This window comes from Microcaecilia unicolor, chromosome 10, assembly GCF_901765095.1.
Source record: "Microcaecilia unicolor chromosome 10, aMicUni1.1, whole genome shotgun sequence".
Taxonomy (NCBI): domain Eukaryota; kingdom Metazoa; phylum Chordata; class Amphibia; order Gymnophiona; family Siphonopidae; genus Microcaecilia; species Microcaecilia unicolor.
Window position 1 is genome coordinate 168,489,987 of NC_044040.1, and position 20,747 is coordinate 168,510,733.

At 39.8% G+C, this 20,747-nt stretch overlaps 1 protein-coding gene across 1 annotated transcript in view; it reads left to right on the forward strand.

Moving 5' to 3' along the window:
• Window positions 1–20,747, forward strand: part of NYAP2 (neuronal tyrosine-phosphorylated phosphoinositide-3-kinase adaptor 2) — a 284,755-nt gene that overhangs the window by 177,302 nt on the left and 86,706 nt on the right. The window contains exon 5 of the mRNA XM_030215654.1: window positions 9,420–9,629. Coding sequence (XP_030071514.1) covers window positions 9,420–9,629 — 210 coding nt within the window. The remainder of the gene's footprint in view (window positions 1–9,419; window positions 9,630–20,747) is intronic.

Sequence of the window (20,747 nt, forward strand, 5' to 3'; positions counted from 1 at the left end):
TCCTTTTTCTAGAGCCATATGGTAATCATACATTTCCTGCGGGAAAGAGAGAGTTCCCTTTTACTCGCTGCGGTAAAAGGGGGCATCAGTGCACTAATGCCAGCGCAGGCCCCTTTTTGCTGCAGCTTGGTAAAAGGGGCCCTGAACCCTCTATTGCCTCAGGTACAAACTTAGGGGCCCTGTTTACTAAAGGCCCCAAACTTTTAGTGCATTATAGGAATGTAATGGGTGTCTCTATCAAGAGCCCATGCTAACTTTTAACACACACTAAAAAGGTAGTGTGCCTACAGCTTGACTTAGTAAACAGGGAGCTTAGATTGTGAGCCATAAAGGGAGAGAGAAATACCCAGTGTACCTGAATATAACTCACCTTGAGCTACTACTGAAAAATGTGTAAGCAAAATAAATAAAAGAACATAGCTCATCAATGTTTTGTAAAGCTGCAGTGAAAGAAGAGTGGCAAACCATTCCATCCATATGACCTTCTTACCATAAGCAATATAAGGTTAATTCTATAAAAGGGCGCCAACATTTAGGTCAGTGTTTCTCAATCATTTTGTAGCTGTGACTCCATTACAGCAGCCAAATAAAACTGTGTGACCCCTGGCGGCACAGAATGGATAGTCCACCTGGGTTGTGACCTCAAATGTGGGTTTTGTGACCCTACTTGGGGTCCCATTCCACATTTTGGGAAGCTCTGATTTAAGGTGCCAAGAGTGCTCATAAATAGCCAGAATATGGTTATATAGTGCACTCCATTTAAGTGTACGTCGGATAAGCGCATGCTCTGTTTAACTGCATGCCGTACTTCGGTCCTGTTTTTGGCGCCATCAATTTCTATGGGGACAAACTTTGGTTTAGCGCACCACTGATAAGTGCAAGATTCACTTATATGCATGGTTTAAGACCGCTCCTCTGCAGGAAAGACTCCGCCTAAGCACGCGCACGGAATATGGAAGCCGATTGGTGCCTGACAACTACCGAGATTTCAAATTTACCACCCCTTTAACTGCCACAGGCAGAATAAGTGAAAGAATGTTGTTAGAGTGTACACTGGGGTCGTCGTCATGGCGGAACTGTAAGACTTTAACACTGGCTTAACGAATAGGAGTTCTTAAAAAATTAGAAAACATCTATTGCTAAGGAATTTGGTATCAATCCCAGTCAAATTTCACGTGTCTTGAAGCAGAAAGACCAGCTTCTGGAAGACTGGCAAAAACAATACAAATCCACAACGGAAACTAAAAAAGGCAGGAAAGTCGAGGAGGTAGAAGATGCTCTTCGGTGGTTTTCTCGAGTCAGGAGCAGACAGTTTCCTGTCAGTGGTCCACTGCTTATGGAGAAAGCTAATCATCTAGCTGAAAGTCTTGGACTAACTGAATTCAAAGTCACTGTTGAATGGTTGGAAAGATGGAAGGAGAGGAACAACATAAAATTCAAGAAACAGCATGGTGAGAGACAAGACGCTGATGACTTTCGTGCTGAAAATTTGGTTGTTTCAGTTCTTCCTACCATCTTGAACGAGTTTGCACCTCGTGACATTTTCAATGCTGATGAAAACGGTCTCTACTGGTGAGTGATTCCTGATGGAACACTTGCATTCAAACATGCCGAAACTACTGGAGGTAAAATGTCGAAGGACCGACTGACGATCCTCCTTTGCTGCAATACGGATGGGAGTGAGAAGTTGGAACCCCTCATCATTGGAAAGAGCAAACAGCCCCGTTGCTTCAAGAAAGTTAGGTGACTTCCTGTGTCATACGAGGCTAATGCAAATTCATGGATGACTGGGGAAATTTGGAAGCAGTGGCTAAAGAAGTTAGACACTAGAATTCGGGCACAAAGGCGTCAGATTTTGTTGCTTTGTGATAATTGTGCTGCACACATTGATGATATCAGGCTGTCTAACGTCAAGGTGGTCTTCCTGCCACCAAACACTACCTCTCTGATCCAACCTATGGATCAGGGCATAATAGCCAATTAAAAAAAAACATTATCGGGCTCTTGTGCTACGTCGTCTGATGAGCGTTATGGATGACCAGACTGGCAAGGATAAACGTGCTGTTGAACTGGCTTGTAATCTATCACTGTTGGATTCTCTACATATGCAGAAAGAAGTCTGGAATCATGTTACACAAGCAACCATTGTGAACTGCTACAAGCGGACAAGCTTTGTTAAGGATGTGGAGAGGGACGAAACAGATGCAACTTTTGCAAACGCGTCAGATTAACAGGTTATTGACATCCCAGCCGGTGTTACTGAAGAGGAATTTCATCGCTACGTTGATTATGATATACAAACAGCTGCCGACAACACTGATGTCGAGATATGCGCCTAAACGCAGGCAACGACGGCTGATGATGAAACAGATGTAGAAATAAGCAGCGAGGCACATGCTGAAGAAATTCAACAACCTCCTCCTGTCACTTTTGCAAGAACGTTGGAGAGTCTCAACACTGTGCGGGCCTATCTGGAGGCCACTGGATGTCAGTGCTATGACAGTTTTTACCATCTGGCAGACGTAGTCTATGGAACTCACAGACCCAATAGTGTACAGAGGACTATAATTGATTACTTCAAGTTAACGGAGACTGTAACTATACGTATAATAATAAACAGTACTGTACATATGTTTATCAGATGTCAAGCTTCTTTGGGTCACAACGGTTAAGTGCACGCTCCGGTTAACTGCATGCATTTCTTTGGTCCCAGACCCTTGCACTTAAGCGGATTGCACTGTATATGTGTGTATATGTGCACATAGGAACGCAAATGCCAATATTCTGGATCTATGCTATTCTATAAAAAGGTACCTAAAGGCAACTCTGCATAATTTGAAGGTGAGTGTACACATGGGCGGAGTCTGAGTGAAGAATGGGCAGGACTCACAGCAACATTAGGGGTCCTTTTACTAAGGTGCGCTGAAAAATGGCCGTAGTGTACACGCATGTTTTGCGCACGTGCAGAATCATTTTTCAGTGCACATGTAAAAAATGCCTTTTTTAAATTGTTGCTGAAAATGGATGTGTGGCAAAATGAAAATGCCACGCGTCCATTTTGGGTCTGAAACCTTACCGCCAGCCATTGACCTAGTGGTAAAGTCTCATGCGGTAACTGGGCAGTAATGACCTACGCATGCCAAATGCCACTTGGCCTGTGTAGCTGACGCGCACCAGAAAATAAAAAATATTTTTGGGCGCACATAGCGGACGCACGCCCAAAATGAAATTACCGCAAGGGCCATGTGGTAGCCGTGCGGTAACTCCATTTTGGCGCACATTGGGTGCATATAGATGCTTACATGGCTTAGTAAAAGGTCCCCTTAGTAAATTATAGAATGCTGTCATTTGTGCAGGATTTCTAGCAATCTAGGCACAAACATTTAGACAAGCTCTATAGCTGTTGTAAGCGGCTGTGCCTAATTATTTGTGAACATTTGTAGAACAGGCTCCAGAGAGGTGCCTCCATGGCTCCTAAAAATAGGTCCCCCTTTATCACTAGAATTTCTCTATCATTATTAATTGCCAAGGCTTTCACAGTAGCTGTTATGCTGTCTCCAGAGACATGACCTTTCTAGATAGCAAACATTATTTGTTTGCATGTATATCTGCCGTATTAAATGGGTAATGTTACATAGCATTGATGGAGTAGACAATTATATCTTTGGATCTCCTTAATACAGGGCATTTGTAATTATGTTTACACATTTAAATACCAAGCTGCTCAGAATAGGTTGTAACTTCTGATTTCCTTTTCTCCCGATACTGACGTATCTGTTGGAGCATGCACCAATTAGAGTTTCTTAATAATAATTTCTGCAGAATGACACTGATAAACATGACTTTTCGATTGTCCAGTTTTTCTAACATTTTGTGCCTATAGGAAAAATCTTTGCTAAATAACAATTTGTACATCAGTAGAGACAGAATCTGTTCTGACACCCTCCATAAGAGTATTTTCCTATCACAGAGGCAGTAATCAAAATTTAGAATGACTTTTCTCTTAAGATTCCAGAAAATCCTCCTTAGACCAAGATGATCAGAAAAAATGACAAAAATACAAATTTCGAAACAGGGAAAAACAAACTATTAAAAATGTTAAATAACTTTCAGGATTTAGGGTTTGAAAAATAATTATTTCTGTGGGAAGGGCCCTTTAGAAATGTAGGAAGGGTGGAATTAAGGGACATAAGGAGATTTATTCCATGATATTTATTTGACAGTTTGTAGTTTGGGGAGAGTATTGTTTGTAATTATTGTTGTGAATTACGTCTATTTTTGTATTTTTTATTTTTATGTTCTGAGAAACTTCCAGAAGGGTGAATAAGAAAAATAAATGAAAATGAAGTGAAAAAGATTGATGTTGCAGATAGGAATGAGGAAGGTCACAGCCTGAGAAGAAAAGGAATTCTATTCTATAATCTATTCTACATTTTTTGATGAAATGTTTGCATTGTGAAATGCAGTTTAGGTTCTAGCTGTTTCCATAACCCGGGAGCAAGGCAAAGTCATGCATATGCTCCTATCCTCTATCACTGAGAACAGGGAATACCAGTACATATAATATAGTCCATTTCTATTTCCATGTCATATTTACTATACCACCCTTCAAGGTCAAAGACACATCAAAGTGGTATACCTACAAATTATACACTACCTGAAGTTTTGTTATTATTATTATTTTTTATTATTGTTATTATGAATATTACATGTACATTTCTGAAGTAAAAACTTCATATGACCTAATGGATGGACAGACCCTGCATCTAAATAAATAAATAACAAGCACTATCATTGTAGCAAAACACAGCTAAATAGATACTACAAAAGACAAAAAAATGCATCAATAATACCTACAAAACATTAAAAAATCAAAATCCCTTAATGTAGAAACTGAAAGTCCATTCAAATTTGTCAAATTCATTTGGCAGACGGGAAAACTTTACATTAGTCACTGAAAAAGTGCATTGAATGAACTTTGCAATCAAGAACAGACTCTTAAAATCACACAGCTGCTGAACAATCCTTTATCTGCTCCTTTTAATCAAGCAAAGTGGCCAAAGTTGGTCCCAGCTGACATAACCTCCCACAACAGACCGCACATTGCCTAATTAGGCTGCTTCAGGGGAAACCATTTATTATCTGGCTTTACTTGTCCAGTCAACTGTGCACATTTCGGCTTCACAAAAAAATGGCATACTGGCACAGAAGCCCAAAGGACTTGTGATTTTGAAAGAAATCATTTCAGCCTCTGTTATAGTTTGGCATTCTTTTGTGAAACTGAAATGTGAACGCTCGAATGTACAGATGAAGCCCAATTAAATTTCTGATATGATTTATTTATATATTAATAATCAACCATTTTGTCAATGATTATTTATTTGGCTTTATTATTTAACCTTCTCATTTAGTTCCTTGTGAGCAAAGTATACCACAGAGATTTCCCCTCCTAAAAACTTCTTGAAGTTTCTTTCCATCATTGTCCACCCAAGCAGCCCATTGCAGTGTTCCGACAGAATGGGGAGGGGAGTGTAACTAGGCTGTAGTATGTGGCTTAGGAAAACAAGTCATGTGGAGCAAAGTTCAAATTGGGTGAGAATGAAGTGATCTTTTCCTTGTGGAAATAAGTAAGTTGATTCTTCCTGTGAAATTCTTTGCATTGAAGATTTATTTTTTTACTGTATTTTCAAATATTATTCTTTCATTAATTTTGCCTTTTTTGTAGATGTACAAGGCAATTCTATAACTAAGTGTGTGCAGTTATGCATGTCTTGTGCAAGGAGGTGCACAGAAAAGGGCCACTTATGCACATAAGTGCTCTACACACTGTTCTATAAGATAACACATAAGTGCTATAAGTGCCCTTTTACAAAGCGTCAGCAAGCCCAACGTGGGCTTATGGCCCAACGCAGCTACCAGCGGTATTTCTGCCTCAAGCATGTGTCATTTCCAGTGTGCTGGAAAAATTTTTTTTATAGCATGGCACTAACCAGGCTGTAATCAGGCATTGCCATGTGCTGCCCATTTACCACTGTGTTACCACAGAAGCCCTTACCGTCACCTCAGTGGGTGGCAGTAAGTGCTCCTCCCCACATGGCCACATGGTAAGAGTAACCTTACCACATGGCCATTTGTTTTAGGGGTTTTTACCTGCTGCGGTAAAAAAGGCCCTAGTGAGTGGGAAAAATGGCCCCTGCTGCTACTGCAGCTTAGTAGAAGGACCCCATAGTGTGTTGCTACAAGGGGCCCTCAGGTGGGCATAGCATGAACAGGGCAAGGAAGGGGTTGTCATTTACACATGCAACTTGCAGAGTACTGCAAGTTATGTCCGATGGCTGTTGCACTTAGGCACAACCAATTACATCAATAGGAGTTTATGCTCGTATTTTATAACAGAACCAGGGAGCCCAGATGTCTTTATAGAGTGAGCGCTCCCTGTGGTTCATTGGAGAGCCCTATCAGAGACTTGACACAAATGTGTTTGTTTTACCAGATATATATTTCTGTATCACCAACCTGAAGGTTTTGCACTTACTTCAAGATTCTATGTACACTAACGTAGTAAATAACAGCAGACAAAGACCTGCATGGTCCATCCAGTCTGCCCAACAGTCACATTCATTATCAAGTTATGATTGAACCAATATCCAATAGTATTACTACAATATGTTACTTGCTAAGTTCCATTTTATGATCTCTTCCCTTCCCCCAACCTAAAAAATACAGCTCCTGCACTCAATGCATACGATGTGTCTGGTATAAAATATGCATACTTCATCCTAATCCATCCTTGCCATTTTAGGTGTTTGCCCTGCATTGGCCCTACTTTCCAACTACTGGAGTTGCCATCAAAACCCACTCCAGCCCATCCTGATCTGTCTTGCCAAATATGGGACACAGACTGTAGAAGTCCGTCCAGCATTGGCCGCACTTCCACACAGCTGGAGCTGCCATCTAAGCACCACTCCTGCTCATCATAAATGAACTTATAGATGTTGATGTTTTAAGTTTTGTTTTGATACTATCCTCTTTCTATTAAGAGATCTTTTTTGTCTATCCAATGCATTTTTAAAATCCCATCACTGTTTTTGTCTCCGCCACCTCCACAGAGAGGGCGTTCTAGGCATCCACCACCCTCACTGTGAAAAAGTATTTTCTAATGTTACTCCTAAGTCTATCACCCTACAACTTCAAATGATATGTCCTCTAGTTTTACTACTTCTATGTCTGAAAATATTTGTTTTTAGACTGATACTATTCAAGTATTTAACTGTATCATATCTCCTCTATCCCTTCTTTCCTCTAGGGTATACATATTCAGGTCTTCAAATATCTTCTTATATGTCTCTTGGTGTAATCCTGATATCATTTTTTATGCCTTCCTCTGGACTGCTTCAAGTCTTATGTCCTTAGCAAGATACAGCCTCCAGAATTGAACAGAGTATTCCAAGTGGGGCCTCACTAATGACTTATACAAGGGCAGCATTAACACCTCTCTTTTTCTATTGATGATTGCTCTCTCTATGCAACACAGCATCCTTCTGACTATGGTCACCTTCTTGACACATTGTTTCACAGCCCTGAGATCCTCAGACAGTATCACCACAAGGTTCCTTTCTTGGTCCATGCATATCAACTTCTCGTTCCCTAGCGCATATAGCTCCTTTTGGATTTTTACTCCCCAAGTGCATCACTCTTCACTTCTTCATATTAAATTTTAACTGCCAAATATTAGACCATTCTTCTAAAGTTCATAGATCTCTTCTTATATATTCTATTCCCTCTGGGGTGTCTACTCTGTTGCAAATCGTTGTGTCATCTGTGAAAAAACACACTTTTCCCACTAACCCTTCAGTAATGTCTCTCACAAATATATTGAACAGAATTGACCTCAGTACCAATCCCTGAAGCACTCCACTATTCATCTTTATTTCCCCCGAGCAAATTCCATTTACCACCTCCCTCTGTCGTCTGTCAGTCAACCAGTTTCTAATCAAGTTCACCACTTTATGTATTAACTTCATTCTGCTAAGTTTATTGATGAGCCTCCTATAAAGAACTGTGTCAAAGGCTTTACTGTAATCCAGGTAGACTACATCTAGTGCATGTCCTCAATCTCTGGTTACCCAGTCAAAGAAATCAATCAGATTTGTTTGGCATGGTTTTCCTTTGATAAACCCATGTTGCCTTGGATCTTGTAACCCATTGGATTTTAGGTAGTTCACTATTCTTTTCTTCAGCAGGGCCTCCATTATTTTTCCTACCACCAAAGTGAGGCTTACTGGTCTGTATCCTCCAACTTCTCTGTTACCACTTTTGTGAAGAGGAACCACATTAACTCTTCTCCAGTTCCATGGAACTTCTCCCACCTCCATGGATTTATTAAAGAAATCTTTGAGAGGACCTGTCAGAATCTCCCTGAGCTCACTCAATATCCTGGGATGGATCTCATCTGGTCAATGGCTTTGTTCACTTTTAGCTTTTTAAGTTGTTCATAAACACATTTTTCTGTGAGCAGTGTGAGATATGCACACCAAGGAGGCGAGGCCATGGGAGGGGAATGGGTAGTTCAGGGGTGATTCCAGAAATTAGGCTCTATGTTATAGAGTAGGGTCATTTACATGCTCAACTGCCATTAATAGTGCACCAGCATTTACACCAGGTTTCAGTAAGCATAAGTGCCATGCCCAAAGTTAGGTATGAGATCTATTCTAAGATAGTATTCTGCAAAGGACACTCAGAGTGAAGTGCCCTTTGCAGAATACTGTGTTAGCACAGATCTTCCGGGTGCCTAACTCTAAACACCATTTACTGAATCCCATCATTAATATATGTTAGCAGCCAGTGTTAAAGTGTGTTAAGTGCAAGCCCTCCATCGTAAACGTAGGGAACTTTCCAAACCCTAAGGGGAGAGCAGCAGTGCCACTGAAACAGATCAGTGATCATTACTGCATGTTCAAGAACAGCCAGTAATACAGAATGCAGCAAATGATACCTCTGGAGAGATATTTAACTGTTCTGTGTTGTATCATTTTCGACACAAAACAGAAAAATCTGCAATTTTTGTTTTTTCCCCCTATGTTGTCAATAGTACATTCTATTGTGCGATTGTGTACACTATTGCTCGGTGGTGTGCTCTAATGATCTGGAGCCTTAAAGATGCTTGTTAAACAGCTTAGTCCTAGTTCCAATAAAAGGAAATTGTCCTGCATATTTTCTTAGGTCAAGAAGTATTTTTATGAGCTGTGAAACATAATTGGCTAAAGAACCCCATTTTTTCTTTTCTGACTTTGAGACACAGTGGAAAATATTAACCCAAACTAAGCTTGAAGGTTGAACTCATTAGACTAATATCACAAAGGATGAATTTAATAGACTGATATGACAACAGGACTAACTACCTAATTATTTTGTTGAACCAACAGATGAAATGAAAGTTAGAAGCCACAGTTCTGAACCACTACCAAAGCTGGACAGCAAAGAAAGAGGAGGTCATTCTGGGACAATGTCCTGCAGAGAGCCAATAAAAGCTCAGGAATGGGATGGAACACCAGGACCACCCATGGTGTCCAATAGGATGGGAAGATCGTCTGTCAGTCCAACAATGCTTGCAGGAAATAATGGCTCTGGTAAGTAGGAATATGATTAAGCTGGAGATATACTCTCAAAAACCATATAATCCACTTAAACAAATTGGAATGTTATTTGTATTTTCAGAAATTAGAATAAAAATTCAATTTTTCTCTACAACACTTTCATTTATCAGACTGTGAATGTGAGCTACAGTCAATGAGCTCTGTTGAAATCATGTGACTTGAACAAGGTCACTCATCATGATAGTGATGGAGATAAAATTTGAAAACCTGAGATAAGTTTCTTCATGGAAACTTCACAATTATTTTCAGTAGGGTGATTTTATAATAGGTTGCATCAGTTGAGCGAGAAAAAAGTCACCAATTTGTTGTATATTTTATAAAGGAAGCAAAATAAAGGCATGGTGCAGCACACTTGCAAACAAAGCAAGAAAAAAATGCATGATAAATTCCCATAGTATTTTACAAGAGGCTCTGCAAAATGTAAAGCCTCTCATAAAATTAGATGATGGGCAGCAAATTAAAGTCCCACCACGTACAGAGGGAGCAGCAATGTTAGAAAGCTGCCTGTGGTGAAAACCAATGTAGAACCCCCCCCCCCCCCCCCCCCCCGGGACCAGCTTTATAAAACCATTATTCCATCACTAGAGGGCTCTGATCCCAGCATTAACCACCTTTTCAGGTGACATCCTCCATGTCACAGACACTCCCTGATCCAGCTGGAACACCACCCCTGACCTAGCCACTTCTGATGGAAACTCTCCCCCCAAAATCTAACCCTCCCCTGGTACAAGCACCTGCCTGGAATGAAGGCACCTGCCTGGAATGAAGGCACCTGCAGCACATAAACAGCCCCCTCCATTTGAGCCCCCCAGCCTCCCCCTAGGCCAACCCCTCCCCCCACGCCATCCAAGTCACAGCCTCACCAGCAACCTACTCCTTACTGGCAGCCCCTGGGGTTGAGGCTTAAGCCATCCAAAATGGCTGCCCAGACTTCTAGCAATAGTATTGCAGTATTTCCAGTAAGGGTCAAACTTCCATATACTGTATGTGAAGTGAGCTGTGTAATGCACAGAGATAAAGGAGAATGCAATACCTGTGCTTTTTCTTTTAATATCTTACTTTCACTATTTTCAAAATGATATTCAATCAGGTTGTACTAATATTGATAGTAAACAAAGATAAAAGAACAGAAGTACCCAGCTTAGCTGCAGGATTATACTCAGTTCACACAATTTGGTTATATTTATAATCATTAACATTCCATCAGAAAAATCAAAATTAAGGTGACCCATAAATATATGAGACCCAACCGTGACTGTGAAAAGATAGAAGGCACAACTTGAACCGAATGCTTATTAATTATCAACAGAAGTTCTATCTCCTTAATAGAAAAACAACATCAAGGAATACTGCAGTTAAACTAACATGAAGCAATTAATAGCTTGAACTGAGAAGACATAGTTGCCTTTTTACTAAGGTGTGTAGGCACCTGCGCGCGTACAACGTTCATCAATTTGGAACTACCACCCATCTACCGTGTGGCCTGGGTGGTAATTTCATTTTTTACGTGCATCGGAAAATACGTGCGGTGCTAACCAGGTGGTAATCGACATTGTACACACGCTGACGATTACCGCCCAGTTAACGCCTGAGACCTTACCGCTTAGTGAATGGGTGGCGGTAAGGTCTCAGACCCAAAATGGACACGCGCCAATTTTTATTTTGCTGCACGTCCATTTTCAGCTAAAAAAAGGCCTTTTTTGCAGGCACGCTGAAAAATGGATCTGCGCATATCCAAAACACACACCTACACTAGCGCAGGCCATTTTTCACGCGCACCTTAGTAAAAGGACCCCCTAATATATAAGATTAGACCCAAGACTCTAAAAACAAACAAGTCACCCTATGGCCATTCAAACAGCAGGTATAGTAGATATTTGCCTGTCCCTGAAGGTGTTATCACCTAAGGCCCTGATATTCAGCACACTTATCAGAGAGGTATGGCTCCTACCTGAATAAGTGTCATTTACTGGTGACAGTTAGTTATTTTCATTTTTTTAATTAGGATTTATTTACCCCCTGTTTAGAAGAACTTCGTTCATGGCAATCTACAGCAAAAGTAACCTCATACAGGCTACAGGCGATTAAGGCAGTAAGAGCCATTCTAATAACAGTACACACTATAATATAGATGGGGGAATATCTTAAGGAAGAGTTAATTGGATGGGAACAGCTAACTGAATACTTGACAAAATTCTCAATTCTTCATATATGCCAATCAGATTTCAGACCACAGCACAGCACTGAAATGGTCATAACCACCCTGATAACAAAATTCAGAAGCATGATATGCCAAGGACAAAACGTATTAGTACTACAATTCGACCTCGCCACTTAAGCTTTATTCTATAAATTGCGCCACATTTTAGGCAAGGCTTATAGAATATCGCTTAAGCATTTTTTGGTGCCGATTTTTAGGTGCCATATATAGAATCTAGCCCAAAGGGAGCCTGAAAATTCCATGCAGAAAAAAAACGCCTAGGCGTATTCAATGAAGTATGCCTATATTTTATAGACTAGCCTTAAATTTCTATGCAGTATATAGAATACACCGAGCAACTTTCCAAGTGACCAAACTTAGTCTCCGCCACTTACGCCATGTTTTACTTGGTATAAATCTCGATGCCAAAATTAGGTGCAGAGCGAATGTATTCTATAACAACTCGCATAGATTTTAGAAATGCCCACGCCCCACCCATGGCCATGCCCCATTTTTAACTATGCGATTTAGAATTTAAGCACACCACGTTACAGCATATGTTCAGGGCTTCTTTTACTGCTTGCTAAACAGGAAGTACTGCCCGGCTACAGCAGCAGCTCGTCAGTACTTCCCACCCCCTGTACCCCATCATATCCGGTACTTCAAAAATATATTTATTTTTGTAGTGCCAGGGTGTACCCGGCAGTAATCAGGCAGTGCTGCATGTTGCCCAGTTACTGCTGGGTTAGAGCAGGAACCCTTACCGCCACCTCAATGCTCCCCCCCCAAGAAATGGCCATGCGGCAAGTGCTTTATTTGCTGCACGACCATTTCCTCCAGAAAAGAAAGACTACCCTTTTACCAGCTGCAATAAAAGGGGGGCCTCAGTACCGAAGCCAGTGCAGGCCTCCTTTTGCCGCAGCTTGGTAAAAGTGGCCCTTAGTGAGTTATGTGCATAAATCTTAATTAATGCCAATTAGTGCTGATAATTGCTCACCATCCAATTAACAGCACTGATTAGCTAGTTTACCAATTAAGTTACACACATTGTTAGAGAATATGCTTCGATTTCCGAGCAGAAATTAAGAATTCCAGGGATTGTGAGTAAATGCAAGAGGGATATACAGTAGGTGGAACATGGGCAGAGACATGGGTGGGTCTCACAGTTAAGTGCTTACATTTTTATTTAACAGGGTATCCCCTGCAATTTATTTGTTTTATTTCTATGCATTTTAAACTTTTAAATTCCTGGGCAATACCGTCACTTTATAGTACCCCAGGCATCAAACACTGATTTGCTGTTTTTTTGAAGGAGTTCTTTAACAGCTTTCCAAAGCACACTGCATGTTAAAGATTATTTACCCCAACAGAGACTTCGGAAAGTATTTCTTGCACTGAGAAATTTTCAAGGGCAAAGAGGAAGCATAGCAAGGTCATTTTTGCACCATCTACTGCTTGTTAGAGATACTGCACTCAGTTCTGAATTTGAAAAGAAATGGGCATAGATGATGCTTTGCCAACACAAATAACATTTAAAATGAAGTCCTACAAAATGCGGAGTCTGGCAACCAGCGTAAGAGTTGAAATATTTCTCAGCACTTACACTGATTTCCAGAAAAATGCTGAATAGTCAATATTCAGATATTCAGACCACGGGAGTCAGTTGGGCTGACTCCTATGGTCGGCGCTGAGTCCAGATATTCAGTGCCAGAGGCAATTTCCAGTGACCGGCATTCAATATACGGCTGTTTTTTGGCCAGTTACAACTTAATCAGCCAAGCTGATATTCAGTGCTGTCCAGTTAAGTTGAAACCAGCCAAAGATAGGCCTGTAATTTTGGCAGCCTAATTTGGCCACCAAACAGCTGGTGATGTGCGGAATATCGATGGTTAGCTGGTTATATGATACGATATAACTGGTGATCTCCTAAGCGCTAACTGGCAAGATTCAGCAGGAGATAACGGCTATATCCCAATGAATGTTGCTGGATAGCCAATTAAGTGCCATTTAACTGGCCAGGAATGGCTCCTAGATGGTTAAATGGTTTTAAATACTGGGTGAAATATGGATTAGTGGCCTGGGACAAACCAATCAAAAGAAGATTGACTCGTTGGTCATTTGGGAGACAATTCTAAGGTGGGCACCTCCGTTTAGTTGCCCCAATGCTGCATGGTGAAACCTATTCTATAATGGCATCTGGCTGCCCAGATTTCATTATAGGATACTAGAGTAGCCCAGTATTGGGTACACCTTACACCTAAAGCTGCAGCAGCCATAAATCTGGTATAATTGCAGTCATTTAGATGTGGTAGTGACCCATGTAACTGGCAGTTTTCTGTAACTTAAATATGTAAGTGACAACCCTGCCCATATTCTTCTTATGTATACTCACCCCATTCTTTTACATGCTATGTCAGGGGCTTTTTTTACAAAGGCACATTAGGCTCTACGCGTGTGCAGCAAGCGCCAAAATGATACTACCGACATGCTACCGTGCCCCTGGTGGTAATTTCAGATTTGCCATGCGCCCATAATGCCTGGATGGTTTATTTATTTCCTCCCACGTGCGGCCTTTCCTGTGGTAATCAGCAGTTGGCACGTGCCGACCGCGCGCGGAGCGTATGAGCCCTTACCGCTAGATCAAAGGGTGGCGTTAAGGGCTCAGGCCGGTTTTAGGCACGTGCTTGTTTCAGTTTTACCGTATACCCTGTTCCCAGCCCATTAAAAAAAGCTCTTTTTTTGCAGACTCAGTAAAAACTGGCCTGGTGTGCATCCAAAACATGCCGCAGGCCACCTTTTGTCGTGGCTTAGTAAAAGGATCCCTAGGTTAGGCATGCCTTTACAGCAGGTGTTCGCAATCCTGTCCTGTGGACATATCTAGTCAGTCAGATTTTTAAGATACCTACAATGAAGATGCATTAGACAGGTCTGCACAGAATGGAGGTACTGCATGCAAATTTATCTCATGCATATTCATTCTATATATCCTGAAAACCTGACTGGTTAGGTGTGTCCCGAGGACTGGGTTGAGAACTCCTGTTTTACAGAATAGCACTTAGTTGCTCCGCTGCCACTTTCACGGGTAAGTGCACACTTATGCACATAAGTGACAGTATTCTATACATTAAAAAATACATGAGTGAAAGTCCAAGGTTTTCAAAGTCTAATTCTTAAAATCAAATACAATATTTGCATTCAGTATACAGGATGTACTTGACATAAATCTAAATAGAGGCCATGTTTCAGCACATAAGCCTTCATCAAGGGACCTGTCAAGAGTGACATAAATACAAAACTGCAAGCTGGTATCAAATTCAAAGCAAAATGCTTATTTGAATACATAAGCTGTGTAATGTGTCATACAGAGCAAATAGCAACCATTACTGTTGTTTTAGTATTCTATACATTTACACACTGGTGTAAATGTGAATGCCCTGTATTAAAAAATTACTTTTTGATGTATGCCATGCAACTTTGTTAGTTATAAGAGAAGAGAAAATGCCAAAAAAGAATTTTTAAAACAAAAGATGCTCATGCAGAGAATGTGGCATGGAAATGTCCAGAACCAGCCTTCTCAACCCAATGATTGGGACACATCCAGCCAGGTTTTCAGGATACCCCTCATAAATAGGAAACTGTACAAAGCAGATCGTAGATAAACCAAAGAGATATTTTATTAATATGATAAAAGTAAAATATGCATACAATAGTCTGTATACATAGAATAGCCCGACACAGGCCGTGTTTCGCCCAACTGGGCTGCTTCAGGGGCTAAGAAAATAATAATAAATAAATAATAACAAATCTGAACATCTAAATAAAAATCATATAACAGTAATTTTGTAAAAGGATATCATAAAAATTATATAAATTTATAAAGACAACATTAAAATACAGTCAAAGGTAAACTTGTATTATTGAGAGCCAAATATTAATAAAGCTATGGCATTAAAATGTATAATATCAAAATCCCACAGTATTCAAATTTAAAAAGTGGCTAATATATCTGCAACATATATACACATATTACACATATATATTACAGAAATCCTGAAACATGTTGTACAAACATCTAGAGAGGACACATGGAAAATACATAGAGATAATTCTGATTATGAACACAGAAGTTCACTAGACACCAGACAGCCATCTTCAATAATATATTGTAAAAGACACCCACCTAAAAAGTGGTTCTTCACTACCAAGCAAAGGATATGCTTGGTGAAAGCAACTACAGATACAAAAGAAATAAAAATAATTAAAAAGAAATAAAAAGAAAAAATATGGAAAACATATGGTAAAAAGATATCATGAAAAAATTATATATATATATATATATAAAAAGACTCACGTGTATGGACAATATCCTGAAAAAAACGGCTCATCCAGAGATACAAAAACGAAAGGTTATGGACCTGCATAAAATTATATTTATATATAAGTAAAACTTAAATGTGAGGAAGAAAATCTGATGAAAAACGGACAACAACTCCTCCAGAGGAATGACATGAAAGGCTATATCATTGGACATAGGTCTACCTACTTGAATGGAAAGGAAGGAAATATATCCCAAGCCGTAGTCCTCTATGGTTGTATCACAGCGTCTACTATCGGAGAGTATAATGACTATACTAAGTAAAAAACGAACGTAGTAAAAAAGCCTGTTCTGAAACGGTGACCGTTATAAGGACGCGATTACGCGTTACTCTATTTGATTCGGGCTCAATATCGGAAGGTGTGAATACCGTACTATATTAAAGGACAACATAGTGGAGAAGATAAAACATTCAATCAATTTGGCTCGAAACTTACCTGAGGTCATATGAGCAGCCTCTAATCTCCGAGTATGCCGAAAAAACTATGTCGAAAAACCGGAAGTTATTTAAAGGAAGGTAGAGGTCAAAAGTCAAAATATCATGTTTATCACAGAGATATATATTATTTCCAATGCAAATGATGGATAATGATCATCAATGAATGAGAATGTTAAAATGTACTTGTATTATAGAAAGTTCTTGTATTATAAAAACGTGCGAATGTGAACGTATAGACAGGCTCGAAAAATAGCCAATCGGGATGGGCGAAACAAGCAAACAACTCTAACAAACAAATCATTATATGGACCGAAAAAAACCATATATAAACTGAAATAAGTGTATTAGATGATGGAAACCTTATGTAGTGAAATAGTTAATGAAAAAATAATGAAAAAAAGGGGGGGTGGTGTGTTAACCACGGAGATAAGGGTCAAAGGTCATCTTAGTTTAAACAGACACTTGCTCACTTGCGCATGTTCACTTCAACCAAAAGCAATATAATGAGTGTAAGAGCGGAGTAACATCACTATATTGATGAGTAATGTGTATAGAGTCAATGGAATTTGATGGATAATGAAAAAATAAATAAATAGAGAATAAAAATAAAAATAAACCGAGGGGCACTAAAAGAGGTGCCATAGTTAGAGATAAAAGATCAAAAATAAAAAGTAAAAAGATAAAAAATAAATATTATATATTATATATTATAAAGATGGATGTCTAATGTGCATACATGATCATAAAAATACAGAGTAGTCCGTTTCACCATTTAAACCATGTGGATGGAGGGTATTTAATTCAAAGATAAATTCTTGTTCTTTCCGTAATAAATACATATCAGTCGGTCCACCTCTCCATTTGCTTTTATATACAAAAATTGCACAAAACCTATAGTCATCAAATTTATGACCTAATGATATTGAGTGTTGTACTAATGGTTTATCTATTAATTTTCGTTTAATTGCACTTCTGTGTTCAATAATTCTAGTATTAAGTTTCCTTTTTGTTTTTCCCACGTACGTCAATTTGCAGGGACACATAGCAATATATATCACATTACTAGTTTGGCAATTTGAAAAATGTCGGAGATGAATGTCTCTATTTGCTGATGGTACATAGAGATTCTTGGTCTTAATATTAACTTTACAAACCGAACATTTACCACAAGGGAAATGGCCGGTTGGCAATTTGTTCAGTGTAGTAGAAACATCAGGTAATGCAGAGGGAACTAAAAGGTCCCTTAAATTACGTTCTCGTTTGTATGCAACTATTACTCTCTTACAAGTGCCAATGTTTTTTAATAATATTGACTATGGAGCTAGACATACCGGTAAATGGCAATGTGCAGACTATCTTATTCTCATTTGTTCTCTGGATTGGATTGAGCAGTGTTTCTCTCGAATTATTGGATGCTTTATAGAATCCCTCTTTGATGCATTTTAAGGGGTACCCTTTTTCTTTAAACCGTCTGGACATATCCTGAGAGCGAAGTGTATATGTTCTTTGTTCTGAACATAACCGTCTTAGACGTAAAAATTGGCTATATGGTAGATTAGCTTTCAAACTTCTACTGTGGCAACTTTCATAATGCAGAAATTTATTCACATCCGTGGGTTTGCGGTAAATGTCAGTAGTGAACTTGTTTTCCATTATGTTTATATTAATGTCCAGGAAAGGGATTTTTCTTCCATCAAAATGCATTTTAAATTTTAAATTGGTATCCAGAGTATTTAACCAATTGTAGAAATCTTTAAGCTCCTCTTCTGTGCCCTTCCATATCATAAAGATATCATCAATATATCTTTTCCAAATGTATATATGATCTATATATTTATTCCTTACAATAAATTTTTCTTCAAATTGGGCTACATATAGATTAGCAATTGATGGTGCGAATGTAGCACCCATCGCTGTACCTTTAATCTGTTGGTAATATTTACCATCAAATGCAAAAAAATGTTTTGTAAGTGCTATTGTGGCAAGTTCAACAATGAGTTGAGTCGGTATCCTAGGTCTTACATTCTGATTTACCAGTTTTTCCTTAATAATCTCTATTGATTCTTTCTGTGGGATATTGGTGTACAGACTCTCTACGTCAAAAGTCACCAGTAACATATCTTTACTTGGTGTGATTTTATTCAACATATTGATAATATCGGACGAATCACGTGTATAGGAAGGAATTTTATGAACCAGAGGACGTAGAAATTTATCAGTGAAAATTGATAACGGTTCTAATACTGCATGAATAACACCTTGCAGTTTGGCGAATTACATTTCTTAATGTTAGAACTATCTTCTTTTGGAAGCAATTCAATGAAAAGATTTATTTTTGTTACATCAATCACAATATTGTACTAAGGAATCAATATTTTTTCAAAAATAAATTTGTGTCTAAGAGGAAAGGAATTAATTAAAGCATGCACTGGTTGAAGAATCTGTGGCCAGAAGAAGAATCTGATGTTTACTCCATAGATTCCCTTTGTTTAACAATTTGCATAAATTAACACACAACACTGGCTTATTTATTATTTATTATTTTGCTTGTTACTTTTATAGTTAATAATTCCCCCAATATTCAGCCAGCAGCACTCAGTGTTTTTGAAGGTACTAATTGTCACTAGCTGTATTTGACCCAAATATTGAATCCTGGGCACCAAAATTGAATAAGTGGGTCATAGGCAGTTGCCCACACTTACCTGGATACCAGTGATATTCAGACGGGTACTGGGTTAAGTGGCAGGATTAAGTTAAGTCAGCCTTTTTGCTATTCAAATTTTATCCAGGTACTTACCTGGTTGGTGGCTGAATATCTATTCTAATCATCTAAATCCCGCCTCCAAACGTGTGGAGCACCACTATTCTGTAATTGCAAGTGTAACTCAAAGCCACACCCCCATTCTACCCCAAAACGCCCATGACACTCGCATTTCCATGCCCCCTTCTTTGGAACACGCATAAATGTTAGGCATGAATCCCGCACCTAACTTTACATGTGTTGATCCCAATTAAATCTAATTAGTGCCAATAATTGCTTGTAAAAACATTATTGGCACTAATTTGCATGTTATTCAATTAAATTACACGCACAAATCAGGAATGTGCCTAAAATTGCATGCACAATTTTTGGTGACCTTTACAGAATTAGGGAGTTTGTGTGTACACTTATACCATCTTCTGAGCTCATGTAAATGTATATGTTTTGCTTGGCAGTTTGATGAAAACACATAGGGGCCCTTTCACAAAGAGTCAGTAAGCCCAACGCGGGCTTACCACATGCTAAACCGGAACTACCGCCAGGGCTGGTCTTAGGCAGGGACAACAGGACCCCCATGGGGCCCCACATCTATGGCACGTCTGTCCTCTTGTCTCAGAAGAGCTCCCTGCTCCGTACCTTAATGCGCATCCACATTTCAGTAGAGAGCATCAGGCAGTGGCAGCGATTTTCATATCCCGTCAGCTGCCAAGCCCAGAGCCTCACTGCTGTGTCCCGCCCCCTTTTGATATCACTTCCTGCTTCCACAAGGGCAGGATGCAGCAGCGAACAGGCTCTAGGCTCGGCAGCTGATCGGATATGAAAATCGCTGCCGCTCTGCTGCTGTCTGCCACTCTGTACTGAGACGTGGTGGATGCACATCAAGGTATGGGGTGAGATGGGGTTCCGAGAGCTCTAAGCCTCCTATTAAACTCTGATAAATTATGGCTTATGGTGGCAGGGGCAGGTGGGGGTGTGCAGGTGGGGAGCAGGATGTGCGGGTGTGGGACAAAGGGAAGGGCACGGGGCATGGGGGCCCCACTGAACTGGTCTGCACAGTGCCTCGCAATTGCTAAGACCAGCCCTGACTACCGTTTGCCCAACACAGCCATTGGCAGTAGTTCTGGCTCAAGCATGCACCACTTCTGGCGCACCAGAAAATATTTTTTAATTTAGTATGACAGCATTAACCTGGCAGTAATCGGGCATCACCATGTGCTGCCCATTTACTGCCAGGTTACCACAGGAGCCCTTACTGCCACCTCAGTGGGTGGTGGTATATGCTCCCCCCCTCCCGCATGCCATGCGGTAAGAGTACT